Below are 16,570 nucleotides of genomic sequence, written 5' to 3' on the forward strand. Positions count from 1 at the left end.
GGATTAAATCAAAATATACTGATTAATGTAATTAACTATAAACCTTATAAAATTATCTGGATTGTATTCAGGTCATAATTTAATCTGAGTTTTAGTTTTACATTAAAAATTTAGGCAGGTTTTTTTTTCCACCAGCCTGAAAAAATTTATTCGAAAAGATTAGATTAGATTCGCTCTAATCCAGGATTTGTTAATCTGGGATTTATTTTTGATTCTTAAACTCTGAGTAGATTCCTGGATTACAGTCCTGGATTAGCGTTAATCTAATCTGACTGAATCCTTGCTGATGTAACCCACCTAAATTTTGTGTGAAACTAAATCCCGGATTAAATTATGCAACAAGGCAATCTGGATTATTTTACAAACATGATTTAAAGTTTAATATAGCTGAATTAATTCATAAATTTTGATTAAATCTTGATTAAAATCAAAGTTAACTGCACCGCAGGGGTTTTTTTTTTGTATAATATACATCAGCTATTTATATTAATGTAGCCTATTTTAGTCCAATGGTAAATATTATTCTACACATTTTCACCTATGTTTTAAAAGTTTAAAGGTGTAATTAACATTTGTGAAAACACAAATTAAAAATAAATCCTGAATTAATAAGTCCAGGACTCGTGTTTATCTAATTTGGGTGCAACCAACCCATGTTATGTCTTAGTCTAAAACTATGATTAAATTATGATCTGAATGCAATTATTTTATAGGACATTTTATAGTTTAATAGAACAACATTAATCAATATATTTTGATTTAATCCTGGATAAAGTTGAAGTCAAAAGTATAGCACTTTTTTTCAGGATAACTTACCTCAGCTATTCACGTTACTGCCATATTATGCTAGCTTATTTTAATCATATGTTATTTCAAACTTGTAGCAGTTATTGACTCATTGGTGCATTAATTAAAACTGTAAACTCTGATTACGCACGTTAAATATGTAAAATAATTTCGCATTAGAGGGCGGCATGGTGGTGTAGTGGTTAGCACTGTCGCCTCACAGCAAGAATGTTCTGGGTTTGAGCCCCGTGGCCGGCGAGGGCCTTTCTGTGCGGAGTTTGCATGTTTTCCCCGTGTCCGCGTGGGTTTCCTCCGGGTGCTCCGGTTTCCCCCACAGTCCAAAGACATGCAGGTTAGGTTAACTGGTGACTCTAAATTGACCATAGGTGTGAATGGTTGTCTGTGTCTATGTGTCAGCCCTGTGATGATCTGGCGACTTGTCCAGGGTGTACCCCGCTTCTCACCCATAGTCTGCTGGGATAGGCTCCAGCTCGCCTCTGACCCTGTAGGACAGGATAAGCGGCTACAGATGATGGATGGATGAATTTTGCATTAGCATTTAGCACAGGCTAGAATATACCACAGTAAAATAAACCATTTAATATATTGTATATTCAACAAAAAACTACTGCACCTCCAAATTTTAACCAAGACACAAACCAAAATGTATTACTTAATACATGTTAAACTTTAAACATTATTTTGAAATAATCTCAATTGCATTTGGACCTTAATTTTATCCCGTTTTTCTTTGACAGTTAATTTTCAGTGGGTTGTATCAAGGATTAAATCTAATCCAGGATTTGGTAATCTGGGATTTTATTTTAATTTGTGTGAGTTGTTGAAACTCTGATTAAAGAGGTGTAATTAAATGTGTAGAATAACATTTATCTACACATATGAAGAAAACAGGCTAGCATAGCCTAGCGTAACATCAATATTGAACTTTATACTGAAAAAACTGTTGCACCTTTAACTTGAATTTTTATCCAGTATTAAATCAAAATGTATGGCTCAATCCAGCTCTATTAAACTTCAAACCTTGTTTTAAAAAAACAATCTGATTGGCCAGAAAGTGTTGTATTTTCTTTCAGGTTTCATGAGGAATTATTTCTATTGTAAATGTTGACACAAGGACTTGTACAATGGACACTCCATGCCATCTATGATGAATAATAATGATTAAGAATGTGTTGTTATTGAACAAATAAACATTTTTAATTACCGAGCTGGTGAAGTTTCCTGTAAGGAGACGTTTAATTTGCATTTATGTAAGGAGTCTCCAGTTTCAGAGCTTTATAACTTTCAGTAATTTTCTGTCATAGGACTTTACACTTTCTCCATAATATGAACGACATGCTGCAAGCTGCTAGAAAGTAATTCCACAACATTAACTGTAACTATAAATGGATCAAGTGCACAAAATTAGACAGTTATTGTAAAGCAATTCAATTAAAAAGTGAAAGCAGGACGAAACGCGGGTTAATTTCCAGCCTGGCAACCAAGCGTTAGTCTGTTTCACCGGTGTTGTTAAAGGTTGCCATTACCACCCTATTCAAGTACAAGTTTACTATTTATAATGCAAGTGGAATGTAAAAAAAAATGTTTTTTTAGTATTTTTATTAACACAAATCCTGGTGTAAATTACTTATTTAATGTTTGTGTATAAGAAAGACAGAACTGTGTAAAAGGCATGATTTCTGTGAATGAATATTTAGTGTGCCTTGGGTTTATGATTTGCCTTGACATCTCCATTGTTTGGAAATGGTCAACCTGGCAACCTTGTTGCTGAGTCTGTGCGCCCACTACAGTCCAAAACAGCAGACTAATCACAACTATTACTCATAAACACCAAACTCCAAAATAATCTTTACTCTCTTTCCAGCCTTCTGCATCACTCAAAAATGATAAACACATCAAGTGTACACTGTGCAACTGTGTGATCATTTATAACTCATTCATACACTATTTATGACTCATACCTGCATTAAATCTGAAATATCAGACACAATACACTCAGTGGTTACCTTCCATCACAGATTGTAAGGGTATTTGTATCTTGAATACAAACTACACCAGGAGTCTGTTTCTTTTTTTTTTTTTTTTGGAGGGGGGGGACGCGTTTATTTACAGATGAAAATAATGACTGCAGGCACAAAAAGTATGGAAAAATATAGAACAGAAATAACACAAAATTAAATATTACAGGCTGTAAGATGACATTTGTTCAGGAAAAAAAAACTGCAAAAGGAACCCAAACTTCATTTCACCATCCACAAAATCCAAGAATACGGTTTCGGACTTTTATTTTTAAAATCAGAAGCTTAACTTAATCTGTATTGGTTTTTTTTAATTTGACCAACATCTGAAACAATAATCGATATTAGGCTTGTAGTTTCAGTGAAAAACATCTAAAAGGAAATTTACGAAAGAAACTGAGCGTATTTTGTATTTCCAGCTCACTTCCTTTCTCTGGAAACATGCCATTTATTGAGATTTATGCATATTTACTTTTATTCTATCCACATTCACTGGATATGAGCAATCGCGCGCTCTGATTGGCTACTCTACTCCTAGGCTATCAGCTCATATAACGTGAGTAGAGCAAAACAAAATGGCAGAGCGTGTTACTGAACCAACAGAGGACGAAATAAAAACTACTCAAAAACAAAACCCCAAAAATACAAGAAAGCAAGAAAATATGGAATAAAAGTATTTGATGGTAAGAACGCATATTTTTTGACTTTAAGAATTATTATTATTATTATTATTATAGCACTTTTCACAAATTGCTACTGTCATTTTGCCGGCTTGTTTACATTCTAAGAGGAAATGATTTTGTCGGACGTTTTGTATAAAAGTTTTTATTTATCGAATTTGCAAAAAATAAAAATGCTCTGTTTCTCAAAATCCAGTGAATGTTGATATAATAAAAACAGCTATTCCACTCAATTTCATCGTACATGGCTTACAGCCTATTCGGCACTATGCGCCTCTTCGGCTATCAGCTCACGTACGACTCAATTTCATGGAATAACTGTGAACCACACATGGATAGCAAATTATTGAACAAATCATTTACAATATATTTATTGTGTGTGTGTGGACCCTGGGTCAATCCAGATAGTCGAAGTCTTCTGGAATCTCGAAGGCTTTATCCAATCGATTATCATCCAAGCTGAACTTCCTCTTGGCCCATGATTTAATAGCAAACACATTATCTAGGAGAAGTAAACTGAAGTAAAATATTTGTGCTGGAATGACTGCCAAATATTAGCCAAGCTACGATTAGTAAGGCACATCACACATGTTGCCCAAGTGAACTAAGTGTTCAGTGCCGGATACAGGTAGTGAGAAATCTGTAGCTGAGGTGGACACATGCACATCTGTTCAGAATCGTATCAGTTCATCAACCTGTAGTTCTACCAGGTGTCATGTACAGGTAGGAGGAATCGGCCAGGTTAATAAATAAAACTGAAAATGGCCTAAAATATCTAAAATGTTATGATTCTAAAATATCAAGCCCTGTATTTAGCAGCACATTCTGAAATTTACAGAAACATCGACTCAATCCAACCTCTGACCAACTCCACCAGAGCGACAGTAATGTAAAAGTAATAGAACACTGCTTAGGGTGGAGATGAATCTCCCAAATTGGAAAAAAGTTCAGTTCAACAAGGGTGTGGTAAAAACAATACTGAATACCAAGCCGAGAGCCTCAGGAGAACCCAAACCTGCTAAGTTCCACCCACTACTTCCTGGCTGCAATTAAACTCTCATTCTGAATTACATGACGAGATGTAATTTTTTTTTTCTTCCTAATCTACACACAATGCTTACCAAAGTGAAACGCGAACAATAAACCATTTTGAACATTATTTCAAATATCTTGTTTTGTGAAGTCAGTCATACACAAACATACACTTTAAACCATAGCTCGGGAATAATGAACTGCCTTCAAGGTCACATAATCAGTTTTTTCAACATGTGTGTGCGGAAATCACAGGAACCATCTTTTATTAAGTAGCTTGAATAAAAACAGATGTTTATTCTGGCAGAGCCATACAAAAGGTAGCAACTCGGCTCCTAAAACAACTAGACAACTATTGAGGGATAGAGAAAGATTTCCACTGTTTTGAAATTACCCTGCAGCACTGTCATTAAGAAGTGGAAAGTGGATAGTATGACACGCAGTCTGCCAAAATCTGGGTGCCTATCAAAAACGGATGACTGGGAAAGAAGACACTTGGTCAGAAAGACCACCAGGAACCAAACGGCCATCTTGAAAGACCTACAGGACCAATTTTTATAACCAATAACATGTGCGTCATACAAAGCTACTCTAGAGAAGAAGAAAAAAGAAAGCCATTTCTGAAAAAGGTCCATCTGTAGTTTGCATAAAGACACCTGAAGGCAAAAAGCAGAACTTTTTGGGATGAATGTCAGCATAATCCTGCAACAAAACAATAACATCAAAAAAAAAAAAAAGTGAAGCATGGTGGTGGAAGCATAATGCTGTAGGGATGTTTATCATCTACAGGAACTGAGGAACTTATCAAGATTGAGAGGAGAAGTCAAGCACAGGCAGTTTTTAGAAAAGAACATCTGCCAAAAAAAATGGGTCAGAAAGTCATATGACAATGACCCCAAGCAGAAGGCCAAAGTGACCATGACTCCGTGGCTCACTCAGAACAAGGTGGATGTTCTAATGCAACAGAATTGAAACATTTTCAGAGGAGCAGTGTTTGGAATAAATGATGACACAGCGGGCATGTGTTTTCGAATCTTTCTAATACACAAGAATACGTCATCTACTGCAACACAGATCATAGTCATGGTAACTAAGAATCCTTCACAGTCACTGTTAAATACTTATTATAAGATAATAGTGCTTCATAGTATGCACTAGGGCTAACATACTCCTTCAGTAGTATGGCAATTCAACCCAGGACTCCTGGCGTAAACGCTGTATTGTAGATCAAGAGATGGTGTGTGCGCGTGTGTGTGTGTGTGTGTTACAGTCTCTCGAGAGTTAGTGTGTGATAGGACATTTAGATACGGGTTGTTTTACAATCAGGGTACGCAAGCTAAAAATCACATTTAACACTTATTATCTTCAATATCAAAAGGCTTGACTAAATAAACTTGGTTGTTTATTGTAGCCCTGTGATAGCTCGATTTACCATGCAAAAAAAAAAAAATTTGGGTGATAGCGTTATTTTTGGTGAATGTATGGCAATATACGTCATATTTAGCAAAATTACTCGTGTCATTTAGAAAAAGTGCTTTTTTGACCACAGGTAGCTCCAAAAGGGATGCACTTACATCATTCTTTATACCATAAAACTAATATTTGGTTCCATATCATTGGAAACATAGTTAAGTTTTAATGTTGAATGCCAGTAAGTTTTCAGACTATTTTGATCAAATTAGTATGTAATTGTGTCAAAAAAATGTCCTCTCCGAGACAGCTAATTTTTCAATATAAAATAACAGATCTAAAATGATTATTTTCATCCTAAAATGTGGTCAAGATATTGGGACATAAATATTAGAGACAACTAACACACAGCTTACAGCCTTATATTTAAAAGCACTATGGAAGTAGTGGATTCTGAATTGTCAAAAAAAAAAAAAAAAGTCCTCTCCGAGAATCACTTCATTTGTTTCTCCCATCTTACAGCAGATTACACAAAACTACCATACACACACACACACACACGTCAAAAAATTACCTGACATCTGTTCTTTAACTTGTCCTTCACTTAAAAACTGGTACAAGAACCAGTTTGAATCAATTTGAATTTTGGACCCCTGTGACACAAACTTTGTACCCTGATTGTAAAACAACCCTTCAACCTCTTTTGATCATTCTGAAAGCACAGAGACAGAAATCACAGGATTTTATTTCCTACAACTGAAACTTACCAGTCCATCTGGACACGGCTTCCTTCGCTGTAATGTTCTCTTTACCTACAGAAACACATCGTTGTTCAGTTTTAGCACTTTATTTGATACGATTATAATTAGAGTCACCATGTGTTCTCTATTTTCACTGCATTTTCCTCACACCAGAGCGAGTCGGACCCTTCTTAAATTTTGTCTGCTCATTTATTAAAAAAAAAAAGCTAGCGTCTCTAAGAATGTGCTGTGGACAGAGTAATAAGAGCAGCTGCACTAAGGGGATTTTGTGAGAAGGATAATGATTTCTTCATGTGTGAACCGGAGTTACGATTCACCTTAAGCATCTGTGGGGAAACTGAAATTCTACACAGTGCTGGTTTTACACTTTACTCACAGTGAAGGGATTAGAACAGATCTTACACCTCAGTAATAATAATAACAACAACTTGTTCCTTCTTTTGTATTTACTGTGTACTTTTTCCATTCTTTCTTTTTCCAGTAGCTATATTTTTAAACTAAGAACACGTTTTAAGGGTGGCACGGTGGTGTAGTGGTTAGCGCTGTCGCCCCACAGCAAGAAGGTCCGGGTTCGAGCCCCGTGGCCGGCGAGGGCCTTTCTGTGCGGAGTTTGCATGTTCTCCCCGTGTCCGCGTGGGTTTCCTCCGGGTGCTCCGGTTTCCCCCACAGTCCAAAGACATGCAGGTTAGGTTAACTGGTGACTCTAAATTGACCGTAGGTGTGAGTGTGAGTGTGAATGGTTGTCTGTGTCTATGTGTCAGCCCTGTGATGACCTGGCGACTTGTCCAGGGTGTACCCCGCCTTTCGCCCGTAGTCAGCTGGGATAGGCTCCAGCTTGCCTGCGACCCTTTATAAGGATGAAGCGGCTAGAGATAATGAGATGAGATGAGATGAGAACACGTTTTATTTGTATAGCACCTTTCATGCATTAAAAACGTAACTCAAAGTGCATTATGCGTTTCTGCTTTAACACCAACAATAATGCAATAAATAACAGCAGGAACCAAAAAAAAAGAAAAGAAAACAATGATAAAAATGTTTACAAATTGAAATGGCATTTAATAGACACTTATGCAATGTTTAAATATGTATTGTTTACAAAGCTAAAAATATTGAATATACTTATCTAATATTACATACACTCACCAGCCACTTTATTAGGAACACCCATCCACCTGTACAACTGTTTTATGCCGTTATTAACCCCCCCCCCCCCCCCCCCCCCGGTGTCAGGCCTGCGCAGTGCGCACTGTGGCGCGTGCGCCTGAAGGTGCGCCTCGGGCTGCGTGCGCGCCGGGTGGACGCCAGCATGCGCGCCGTGAACAAAGGCACCCCTGAACTCAATTAGAGAACTACGTGTTTACCTATTTAAGGACTGTGCTGATGCTAGTGCATCGCGAAGTATTACGCTACGTTAAGTACGCATTACCGAGCCTTTCTACCCGTGTTCTTGTTTTCCTGGTTTCTTGATTCTTTGGCCTGTTTCTTGTTATTGTTCTCGCTTAGCCTTCTACGTTCTGTTTGCGCCTCAACCGACCCTTTGCCTGTTTTCACGTCTCTGATATAACCTGCCGATTTGGACTGTTTGCCTTTGTGTGCATTTGTGTTTATAGATACATTTTATTAAACTGAACACTTCTGCACGTACATCCGCCTCCCTCGTGTACCTGACACCCAGCATATAATGCTGGGGGATATAGCTATCACTCTGTCCATCTGTAAACATTTTAGTTTCCGGAGCATAACTAAAAAACTAGTAGGAATTTTTTCATGAAACCTGACAGTTATGTTAAGTGACTCGAGGAGTTGTGCCTTCTGACATTTTGTGATTTTTATTTTTTCCTGTATTTCCATGGCAACCAACTCATCCATCCAACCATTATCTGTAGCCGCTTTATCCTGTTCTACAGGGTCGCAGGCAAGCTGGAGCCTATCCCACCTGACTACGGGCGAAAGGCGGGGCACACCCTGGACAAGTCGCCAGGTCATCACAGGGCTGACACATAGGCCAAGTTTACATTAGACCGTATCTGTCTCGTTTTCTTCGCGGATGCACTGTCCGTTTACATTAAACCGCCTGGAAACGCCGGAAAACGGGAATCCGCCAGGGTCCACGTATTCAATCCAGATCGTGTCTGGTCCGGTGCTGTGTAAACATTCAGAGTACACGGATACGCTGTGCTGAGCTCTAGCTGGCGTCGTCATTGGACAACGTCACTGTGACATCCACCTTCCTGATTCGCTGGCGTTGGTCATGTGACGCGACTGCTGAAAAACGGCGCGAACTTCCGCCTTGTATCACCTTTCATTAAAGAGTATAAAAGTATGAAAATACTGCAAATACTGATGCAAATACTGCCCATTGTGTAGTTATGATTGTCTTTAGGCTTGCCATCCTTCCACTTGCAAGTGGTAAGTGATATGCGCTGGGATCACACACACAGCGGCTCAGTCCTGAATCGTGGCTTGTGCACTTCACTCGCGCGCTCTGTGAGCTGCGCAGGGCCGGAGTGCGCACCCTCCAGAGGGCACTCGCTGTTCAGGGCGGAGTGATTTGGAGCGCAGGATGCCTGCAGAGCCGAGCGTATCCGTGTATTGGTGTTGCTGTGTGCACACTAATCGTTTAAAAACCTTAATCTGATGATCCGCTGATACGGTCTAATGTAAACTTGGCCATAGACACAGACAACCATTCACACTCACATTCACACCTACGGTCAATTTAGAGTCACCAGTTAACCTAACCTGCATGTCTTTGGACTGTGGGGGAAACCGGAGCACCCGGAGGAAACCCACGTGGACACGGGGAGAACATGCAAACTCCACATAGAAAGGCCCTCGCCGGCCACGGGGCTCGAACCCGGACCTTCTTGCTGTGAGGCAACAGTGCTAACCACTACACCACCGTGCCGGGGGGATACGTCATCTCCTGATGACTCTTGTCTAATCAGGCAATCCCTTGACAGCAGCACAATGCATACAAATCACACACACACACAATAGTCTCTAGAGCAGGGGTTTTCAAAGTGTGGGAGAGTCAGCCCCCCCTCAGAGAGCAAATAAACAACAGCGCCCCCCCACACACACACACAATTTTTGTTGTTGCTATACTTAATGTTCCATTCGTATTTTAAAAAAATTGTTGTACACATTTTTATTTTTTTCTTTTACACATTTTAAACATCTGTGCTTTTTGAAAACATCTTTTTTTTTTTACACATTTTAAACATCTGTGCTTTTTAAAACATCTTTTTAAAAAAAAAACATCTTGTTTTACACATTTTAAACATCTCATAGCATCGTTAGCTAGCACCTCTTGGCAGACAACACACTGTGGCAGTGGAGCATCTTCAGATCCAGTCCAAGAAAATCCAAACTTTAAATAATCGTGCTCATACTTCCTTCTTTTTTTGATTGGCCCAGACTCTGTCTCCTCACTCACTGTAGCTTTAGGTACTAAAAATCAATCCATTTTGTCTCTGGCAAAGGCTAGCTGAAGTTTGCTAAATGTCCGCAATAGTAACTTATTCTGGTTTATTTTTCCTCACATTGCGAACCTCCTGAAGAACTCTGGCGCCCCCTAGGGGAGGCGCGCCCCACACTTTGAAAAGCCCTGCTCTAGAGTTTACACAGAATGGTGCAAAAAACAAAAACCATCAAGTGAGCGACAGTTCTGTAGGGGGAAACGTCTTGTTGATAAGAGAAGGCAGAGGAAAAATCAGAGGAAAATGGCCAGATTAGTTCGAGCTTTTTTGCCAGGAAGGATATAGCAACTCGTAACTGTGGTGAGCAGAAAAGCATCTCAGCATGTAACAGCAGATGATCACACTGGGTTCCACTCCTGCAGCCAAGAACAGGAATCTTAGAATCAAGAACAAGTGCCTATTAAAGTGGCTGCTGAGTGTGTAATAGCATAAAATTAACATAGTAGAACAAATTATCCTTTGGCAGTTTCATAATTTTGCTTCTTTCTGGAAATAAATGATTAAAATCATTTTAATTTGCCAATTCAACAAGATGATTTAAGGCTTAAAGTGTTCGTTTTAGATTTATCATAATCTCATAGAGAGAAATAAGACATAACCATAACCTCGACGATATTCAAGTTACACAGTTTTTGCAGGCCTAAAGGACGAACCTGCCACTTTTCCGCTTGACTAAACAGCACGTTATTACCTTGTTACAGCGCAGTGATATTGTTTTGGATTGTTTCGCTGCAGTAACTGTGCTGATGGTAGAGAGGGTTTCGAGTGCAAGGCTTGAGATTAAGACAAGTCACGACATGCTGAAGCTCAGATTGATATCACACCATCTGTGCGGTGATGCATTGTCTCTGACAGGCTGTAAGACACAATTCAGCCGCGTTAATCTGTGGACAAAGTATAGACCTGCTCCGATCCTTACTTCTAAAGGTGTTTGTCGACATATCTCATAAATTTGACGTGTCGAACTGAAGCGGGCAGTTTATTTCACGTCAATTTGGACCCGATCTTTCATTTGCGATAATTACTAAGGTGCAGCTGAAGAACTGGTGAGAGACTTGTAAAGTGAGTCATTTCTCATATGAACTCTTTTCTTTCATCATAACCCCAGTAATTAGGCAAAAGCACAAACTTTGCACAACATTACAGTAAATGTTATTGCGCTTCTTCTAGCCGCATGATAAAATGCTTTACCAAGCATGCGTGTACAAACCACTGGCGGCTCGTTAATAGGGGCGATTTGGGCGACGCACTCCCAAACAGGGAGGGAGATTTTTTTTTTTTATCTACTCCTACTACCAACAGTAATGTCATTGTCCAATCAGGCTAAGGTCGCGCCTGGTGTAGCCACGCCCTTTTGGGGCGATTTCTGTCAGGTTCAGGTTTGCCCCAAAATCTCCCATTGACACTAATGGTACGTACGTTTTTTTCGAAAATCATGCTCCCAATGCATTTTCTATTGGGTTTTATGTGCTCGCACAAGCAGCGTGCTTACATCATACGCCTGTTGTGCCGCGCAAGTGTTGCCAGATTGGTTTTAAGTGCATTTTGGCGGGTTTTGAACATAATTTTGGGCTGGAAAACGCAACTTGTGCGGGAAATGTGTGAACATTCTATGAAGATGGCGGCGAGTGTTGAGTGCAAAAATACGATAGCGTCTCTGAAAGAAGTTCCCTTTAGTCGTCGTACCAATGAGGAGAAAACGGCAATCAAACAGCTAGGACCTCCTAGACCGAATTTAAACATCAAGCAAGTGTCTACGAAGGGGGAGAAGACCGACTCAAGAGGTTTTAACAAGAACTGGTACCACCGCAAAACTTGGCTAGCTGGCTGTGATGTAGTCAGTGCTCGTTTTTGCTACCCTTGCGTTCTCTTCCACCCTGGAAGTAGCACAGCAGATGGTACAGTGATATCTGATATTTGAATTTACTAGGCAAAAGTTGTTTTTGTGTGTGTGTGTGTTACCAATGGCAGTTGTTTTACCAATGGCAGTTTAACATTGCCATGTTTTTGTTTTACCAATGGCAGTTTAACATTGCCATGCTTGGAATATTTCAGTAGCCTCAAGTTCTCTCTGACTTGGTGTAAATTAAGCATATTTTCAGTTTTTATATATTGTACAGTATGTGTTCATTGGAGCCAGCAGCACCTTACCTTTTTTCCAACTTGTTAAGCCAAGTTGCACTGACTACAAAACCTTGTGTAACCTTGTGTGTATATAGCTAAATAACTAAAGCCTTTTGTGTTCATTGACATGCTTGTAATACTTTAAATTTCCTTTTAAGGCATGGCTTTCTGGAGGAATTCTTGGGAAAAAAAAACTGCAGAATTTATTTAGAATTATTTGTTGTTAAAATGGTGCAATTCCATATAACAAAAAACACATTAAGCTGCACATGTTTGTTTGATGGTTATGCTTTTCTTCATCTTTTTCAAAACTTAAACACTTGTTTTGGATTTATATCCTGCCACTTTAATTGCATTCTTTAGAATGAAGAAATTAGAATATGTTTATAATTAAGAATTTGTGTCTACTTATTATAGAATACTGGAATAATATGAGAAAATAAATGAGTAATGCAATATTAATTGATTGTGATGCCAAATGTTTTGCTTTGAAGGCTTCACAATGAATCTTCCTTAGTTTTAGCCTGGCAAGCCAGACTAAATGTGAATATTTGCCACTCGTAGGCAAAAATATTTTTGGCCGCTAGGCGGGTGGGTCTAGTTTACTAGGCTACCTTATGGCCCTTTTCCACTACCCTTTTTCAGCTCACTTCAGCTCGCTTCAGCTCACTTCAGCCTGACACGGCTCGCGTTTCGACTACCAAAAACCAGCACGACTCAGCTCGTTTCAGCCCTGCTTAGCCCCTAAAACTCGCACCGTTTTGGAGTGGGGCTGAAGCGAGCCAAGCCGTGCCGAGTGAGGCTGGGGGCGTGAGCAGACACTCCCCTGTGCACTGATTGGTGAGGAGGCGTGTCCTCACATGCCCACACACGCCCCGCGAGCACGCTGGGATCTGTAAACACCGCAAACCCGGAAGGAGAAGAATTACGAGAATTTCTGAAGCCTTATGCGCCTCGCCTCATCTATACGCTCTTGCCAGTATCTGTCCGCGTTGTCGGTGACAACAAGCCACAGCACCAAGACCAGCAACACTAACGACTTCATGTCCTCCATGTTTATTGTTTACTATTCGGGTCGTGAGACTACCGCTTAGAAGCTCACTGATGTCACTGTTTGCGCTGCTTAACGACATCACGCGACGTCCACCCACTTTCGCTAACTCCACCCAATGTGTCCACCCACTTCCAGCCAGCACGGTTCAGCACGGTTGTAGTTGAAATGCAACTCCAACAGCCCCGCTCAGCTCGACTCAGCACGGCACGGCTCAGCCCGACTCAGCCGCGTTTGTAGTGGAAAAGCGGCATTAGTTTGCCACCTTTAACTTGTTTAGTGTTGCCACCTAGTGGAGAGAAGAGATATTATCTGTATTGATATCTGAATTTACCAGGCAAAAACAAGTTCGGCCAATTGATTTGCTACCTAGGTCAATTTACTTCAGTCCTGTGGACATTTACAGTCCGTGTAGACATAACGGGGGAAAATTGCCCCCCCGAAAAAAAATTCAGGAGCCGCCACTGGTGCAAACACACCCACTACACTCTCGAATCACAGTCAGTGGGTTAAAGTAGTGGGTCAAATTACTCACACGACCATTTATCACTTTCCCCCCCCGGTTATTCTTAACCCCTTTGATTATACTTTGAAATTAAGAATCTTTGAAGGTTATGTACACTAGGGCTAGGCAACGTGACAATATAGTACTGATACTGCGATAAATTTGTCACAATAAAGTCACTTTCCTGAAATGTCCGTCGAAAGTATTATCAAAAGTACTGCACTGCTGAGAAATTGCTTGCAAACATATACATCATGATACAAATCATGTATCTGATAGAAATGCTTTCAAGAATCAGGATATTTCTGGCTTATTGCCCCACCCCTGCTATTAAAATATCAGTTTATTAGATGCATAATCTGACTGACATTTGGGGAGGGGGGTGCGTCTCCTATGTGCATAGAGAAATGTTCTGCTTCATGGCAAAACCAACAGAAAGAGTAACTTGCGCGCGCACACACGTGCATGGGAGTTACACGGGTGCGGCTGATGCAGCTGATATGACCTCATTTGTGTGTTTTGTTTGATTATAATTGTAAAGGCAGGGTGGTGCAAGGCTTCTGCGTACATATGGCTAAGAGAGGCAAAGTGACAAAGGAAAAAAATAACAAGCGTGTTAGTTAGGTGTCGTGTCATAATGAGCCACCACCACAAAGTCTCTGGAAATGTGCTGGTACAATAAACACGGTTAACGAGTCCTGTTTAAGGGGGCGGAGTCATTAATGTTTCATCGTCGGATAAAGTTGATCAGTCAGAAGGACTTTGGATTGATTCACTTGTCTGCAGAATCTTTCAGAGTTTGGGTTAACAACAGTAAAAATGATTGAACTCCTGTGATGATGTGTGTTCTGTACTCACGCATTTCCTCCACAACTTCTGGATCACACTCTTTATATTTCTGCAGCTCGGCATGCAGGGTTTCTCTCTGCTCTCTCAGAGACACGAGCTCTTTATGAAGAGACGCTCTCTCCTCCTAAACAAACACACACAAGATTGTGAAACAAATGCATTTTGATTTTTGTTTACTCAATTCATGATTTGTTTACTCAATCACCAGCGAGTGGCTTAGTGGTGAGCGTGGCCGCCTCTCGATTGGGAGATCACGAGTTCTACTCACGGTCGGGTCATACCAAAGACCATCATAAAAATGGTGCCTACTGCCATCTGGCAAGGCACGCTGCAATACAGATGTGGGTGGGGAGTCAAACTCTTGCAGTTACCAGAGGACTAGCCCCCCACTGTAACCTGAGCTATGTAATATAGGCGAGAGGTCGAGGGCTACGAAAAGGAGATCGGCGCCGCCAAACGCGCCATGTATGGTGCAGGAAGGACTTTGACAATTCATGATACTGGTTTTGGCGTCACGGTGGTGTAGTGGTTAGCGCTGTCGCCTCACAGCAAGAAGGTCCGGGTTCGAGCCCCGTGGCCAGCGAGGGCCTTTCTGTGCGGAGTTTGCATGTTCTCCCCGTGTCCGCGTGGGTTTCCTCCGGGTGCTCCGGTTTCCCCCACAGTCCAAAGACATGCAGGTTAGGTTAACTGGTGACTCTAAATTGACCGTAGGTGTGAATGTGAGTGTGAATGGTTGTCTGTGTCTATGTGTCAGCCCTGTGATGACCTGGCGACTTGTCCAGGGTGTACCCCGCCTTTCACCCGTAGTCAGCTGGGATAGGCTCCAGCTCGCCTGCGACCCTGTAGAACAGGATAAAGCGGCTACAGATGATGAGATGAGATACTGGTTTCACAATTCAGTTCAATTCTTGGTATATTTTTAACAAAATTTGAAAAAAAAAATTTTCAAATGATTAAAAATGGAAAAAAATCAGTAATTTCTGAATTGTAAACAATGCTAAAATGGTGCATTTTTGTCTCTATAAAAATCAAAAATTGCTTTGAACCAAGGTTCAATAAAGTAAACAAAATTCACAACAGGTTCACCATATCTTACAAAACAAATATAATTATAAATTCTGCCAAAAAGAATCTGAATAAACAAAGTCTCTGATCCAGGGAAAAATGTTTGATTCAAAATATAATAAGCTCTATTAACGTCTGAGGCATCCTTTTAATGAGAAAAAGAGCTCCAAGGTCGGCTAAACTGACTGCGCTTCATGACTTTGTTCTCAGACACTGTAGACTACAGTGGTGCGGGGCTGGTGTCATTTTAAAGCGATTGAACGTATCCTTTTAATTCTTATATGGTCGTGTAACTGTATAACGTACAACGAGTGTCAGTTGTTGCGATCCAGAGCCATCAGGTCCAGGCGATCTTTATATACAGGGTGTTTCAAAAATTTTATATCATTTCACATTCTAATAACTTTGCCAATTCTCGTTCAATTGACCTAAAATTTTAACAGCATGTATGGAAACAGGTCAAAATTTTATGTCTAATGTTTTTATCTTTTTAGGTATAGAAATGCCATTCACTGGAAAAGGAAAAGCGTTTTGACGTGTGCCGTATCTCAGTTGGTGTGCACATTGAAAATTTGTGAAATCGTTCATGGAATCCACATACCTTTGAATTTCTCATTCAAATTTTGAGGAATAACTCTTATATTGCTCAACATTAAGTCTGTTCAGATTTATTTGCCTAGACTATGTAGTCTCGGGCGGCACGGTGGTGTAGTGGTTAGCGCTGTCGCCTCACAGCAAGAAGGTCCTGGGTTCGAGCCCCGGGGCCGGCGAGGGCCTTTCTGT

The 16,570-nt window shown here is 40.3% G+C and overlaps 1 protein-coding gene across 2 annotated transcripts in view; it reads right to left on the reverse strand.

Moving 5' to 3' along the window:
• Positions 1-2,901: 2,901 nt before the first annotated feature.
• mnd1 (meiotic nuclear divisions 1 homolog (S. cerevisiae)) overlaps positions 2,902-16,570 on the reverse strand; it is a 36,099-nt gene continuing 22,430 nt past the window's right edge. The window contains exons 6-8 of one of the 2 annotated variants that reach the window (XM_060917110.1): positions 14,732-14,846; positions 6,715-6,759; positions 2,902-4,007 (exon numbers count right to left, since the gene is read on the reverse strand). In XM_060917110.1, coding sequence (XP_060773093.1) covers positions 3,901-4,007; positions 6,715-6,759; positions 14,732-14,846 — 267 coding nt within the window. In that variant the 3' untranslated portion in view covers positions 2,902-3,900. Of the gene's footprint in view, positions 4,008-6,714; positions 6,760-7,931; positions 10,570-14,731; positions 14,847-16,570 lie in introns of those variants that run through there. The other variant, XM_060917111.1, reaches the window with a different exon arrangement.

This window comes from Neoarius graeffei, chromosome 3, assembly GCF_027579695.1.
Source record: "Neoarius graeffei isolate fNeoGra1 chromosome 3, fNeoGra1.pri, whole genome shotgun sequence".
Classification (NCBI taxonomy): domain Eukaryota; kingdom Metazoa; phylum Chordata; class Actinopteri; order Siluriformes; family Ariidae; genus Neoarius; species Neoarius graeffei.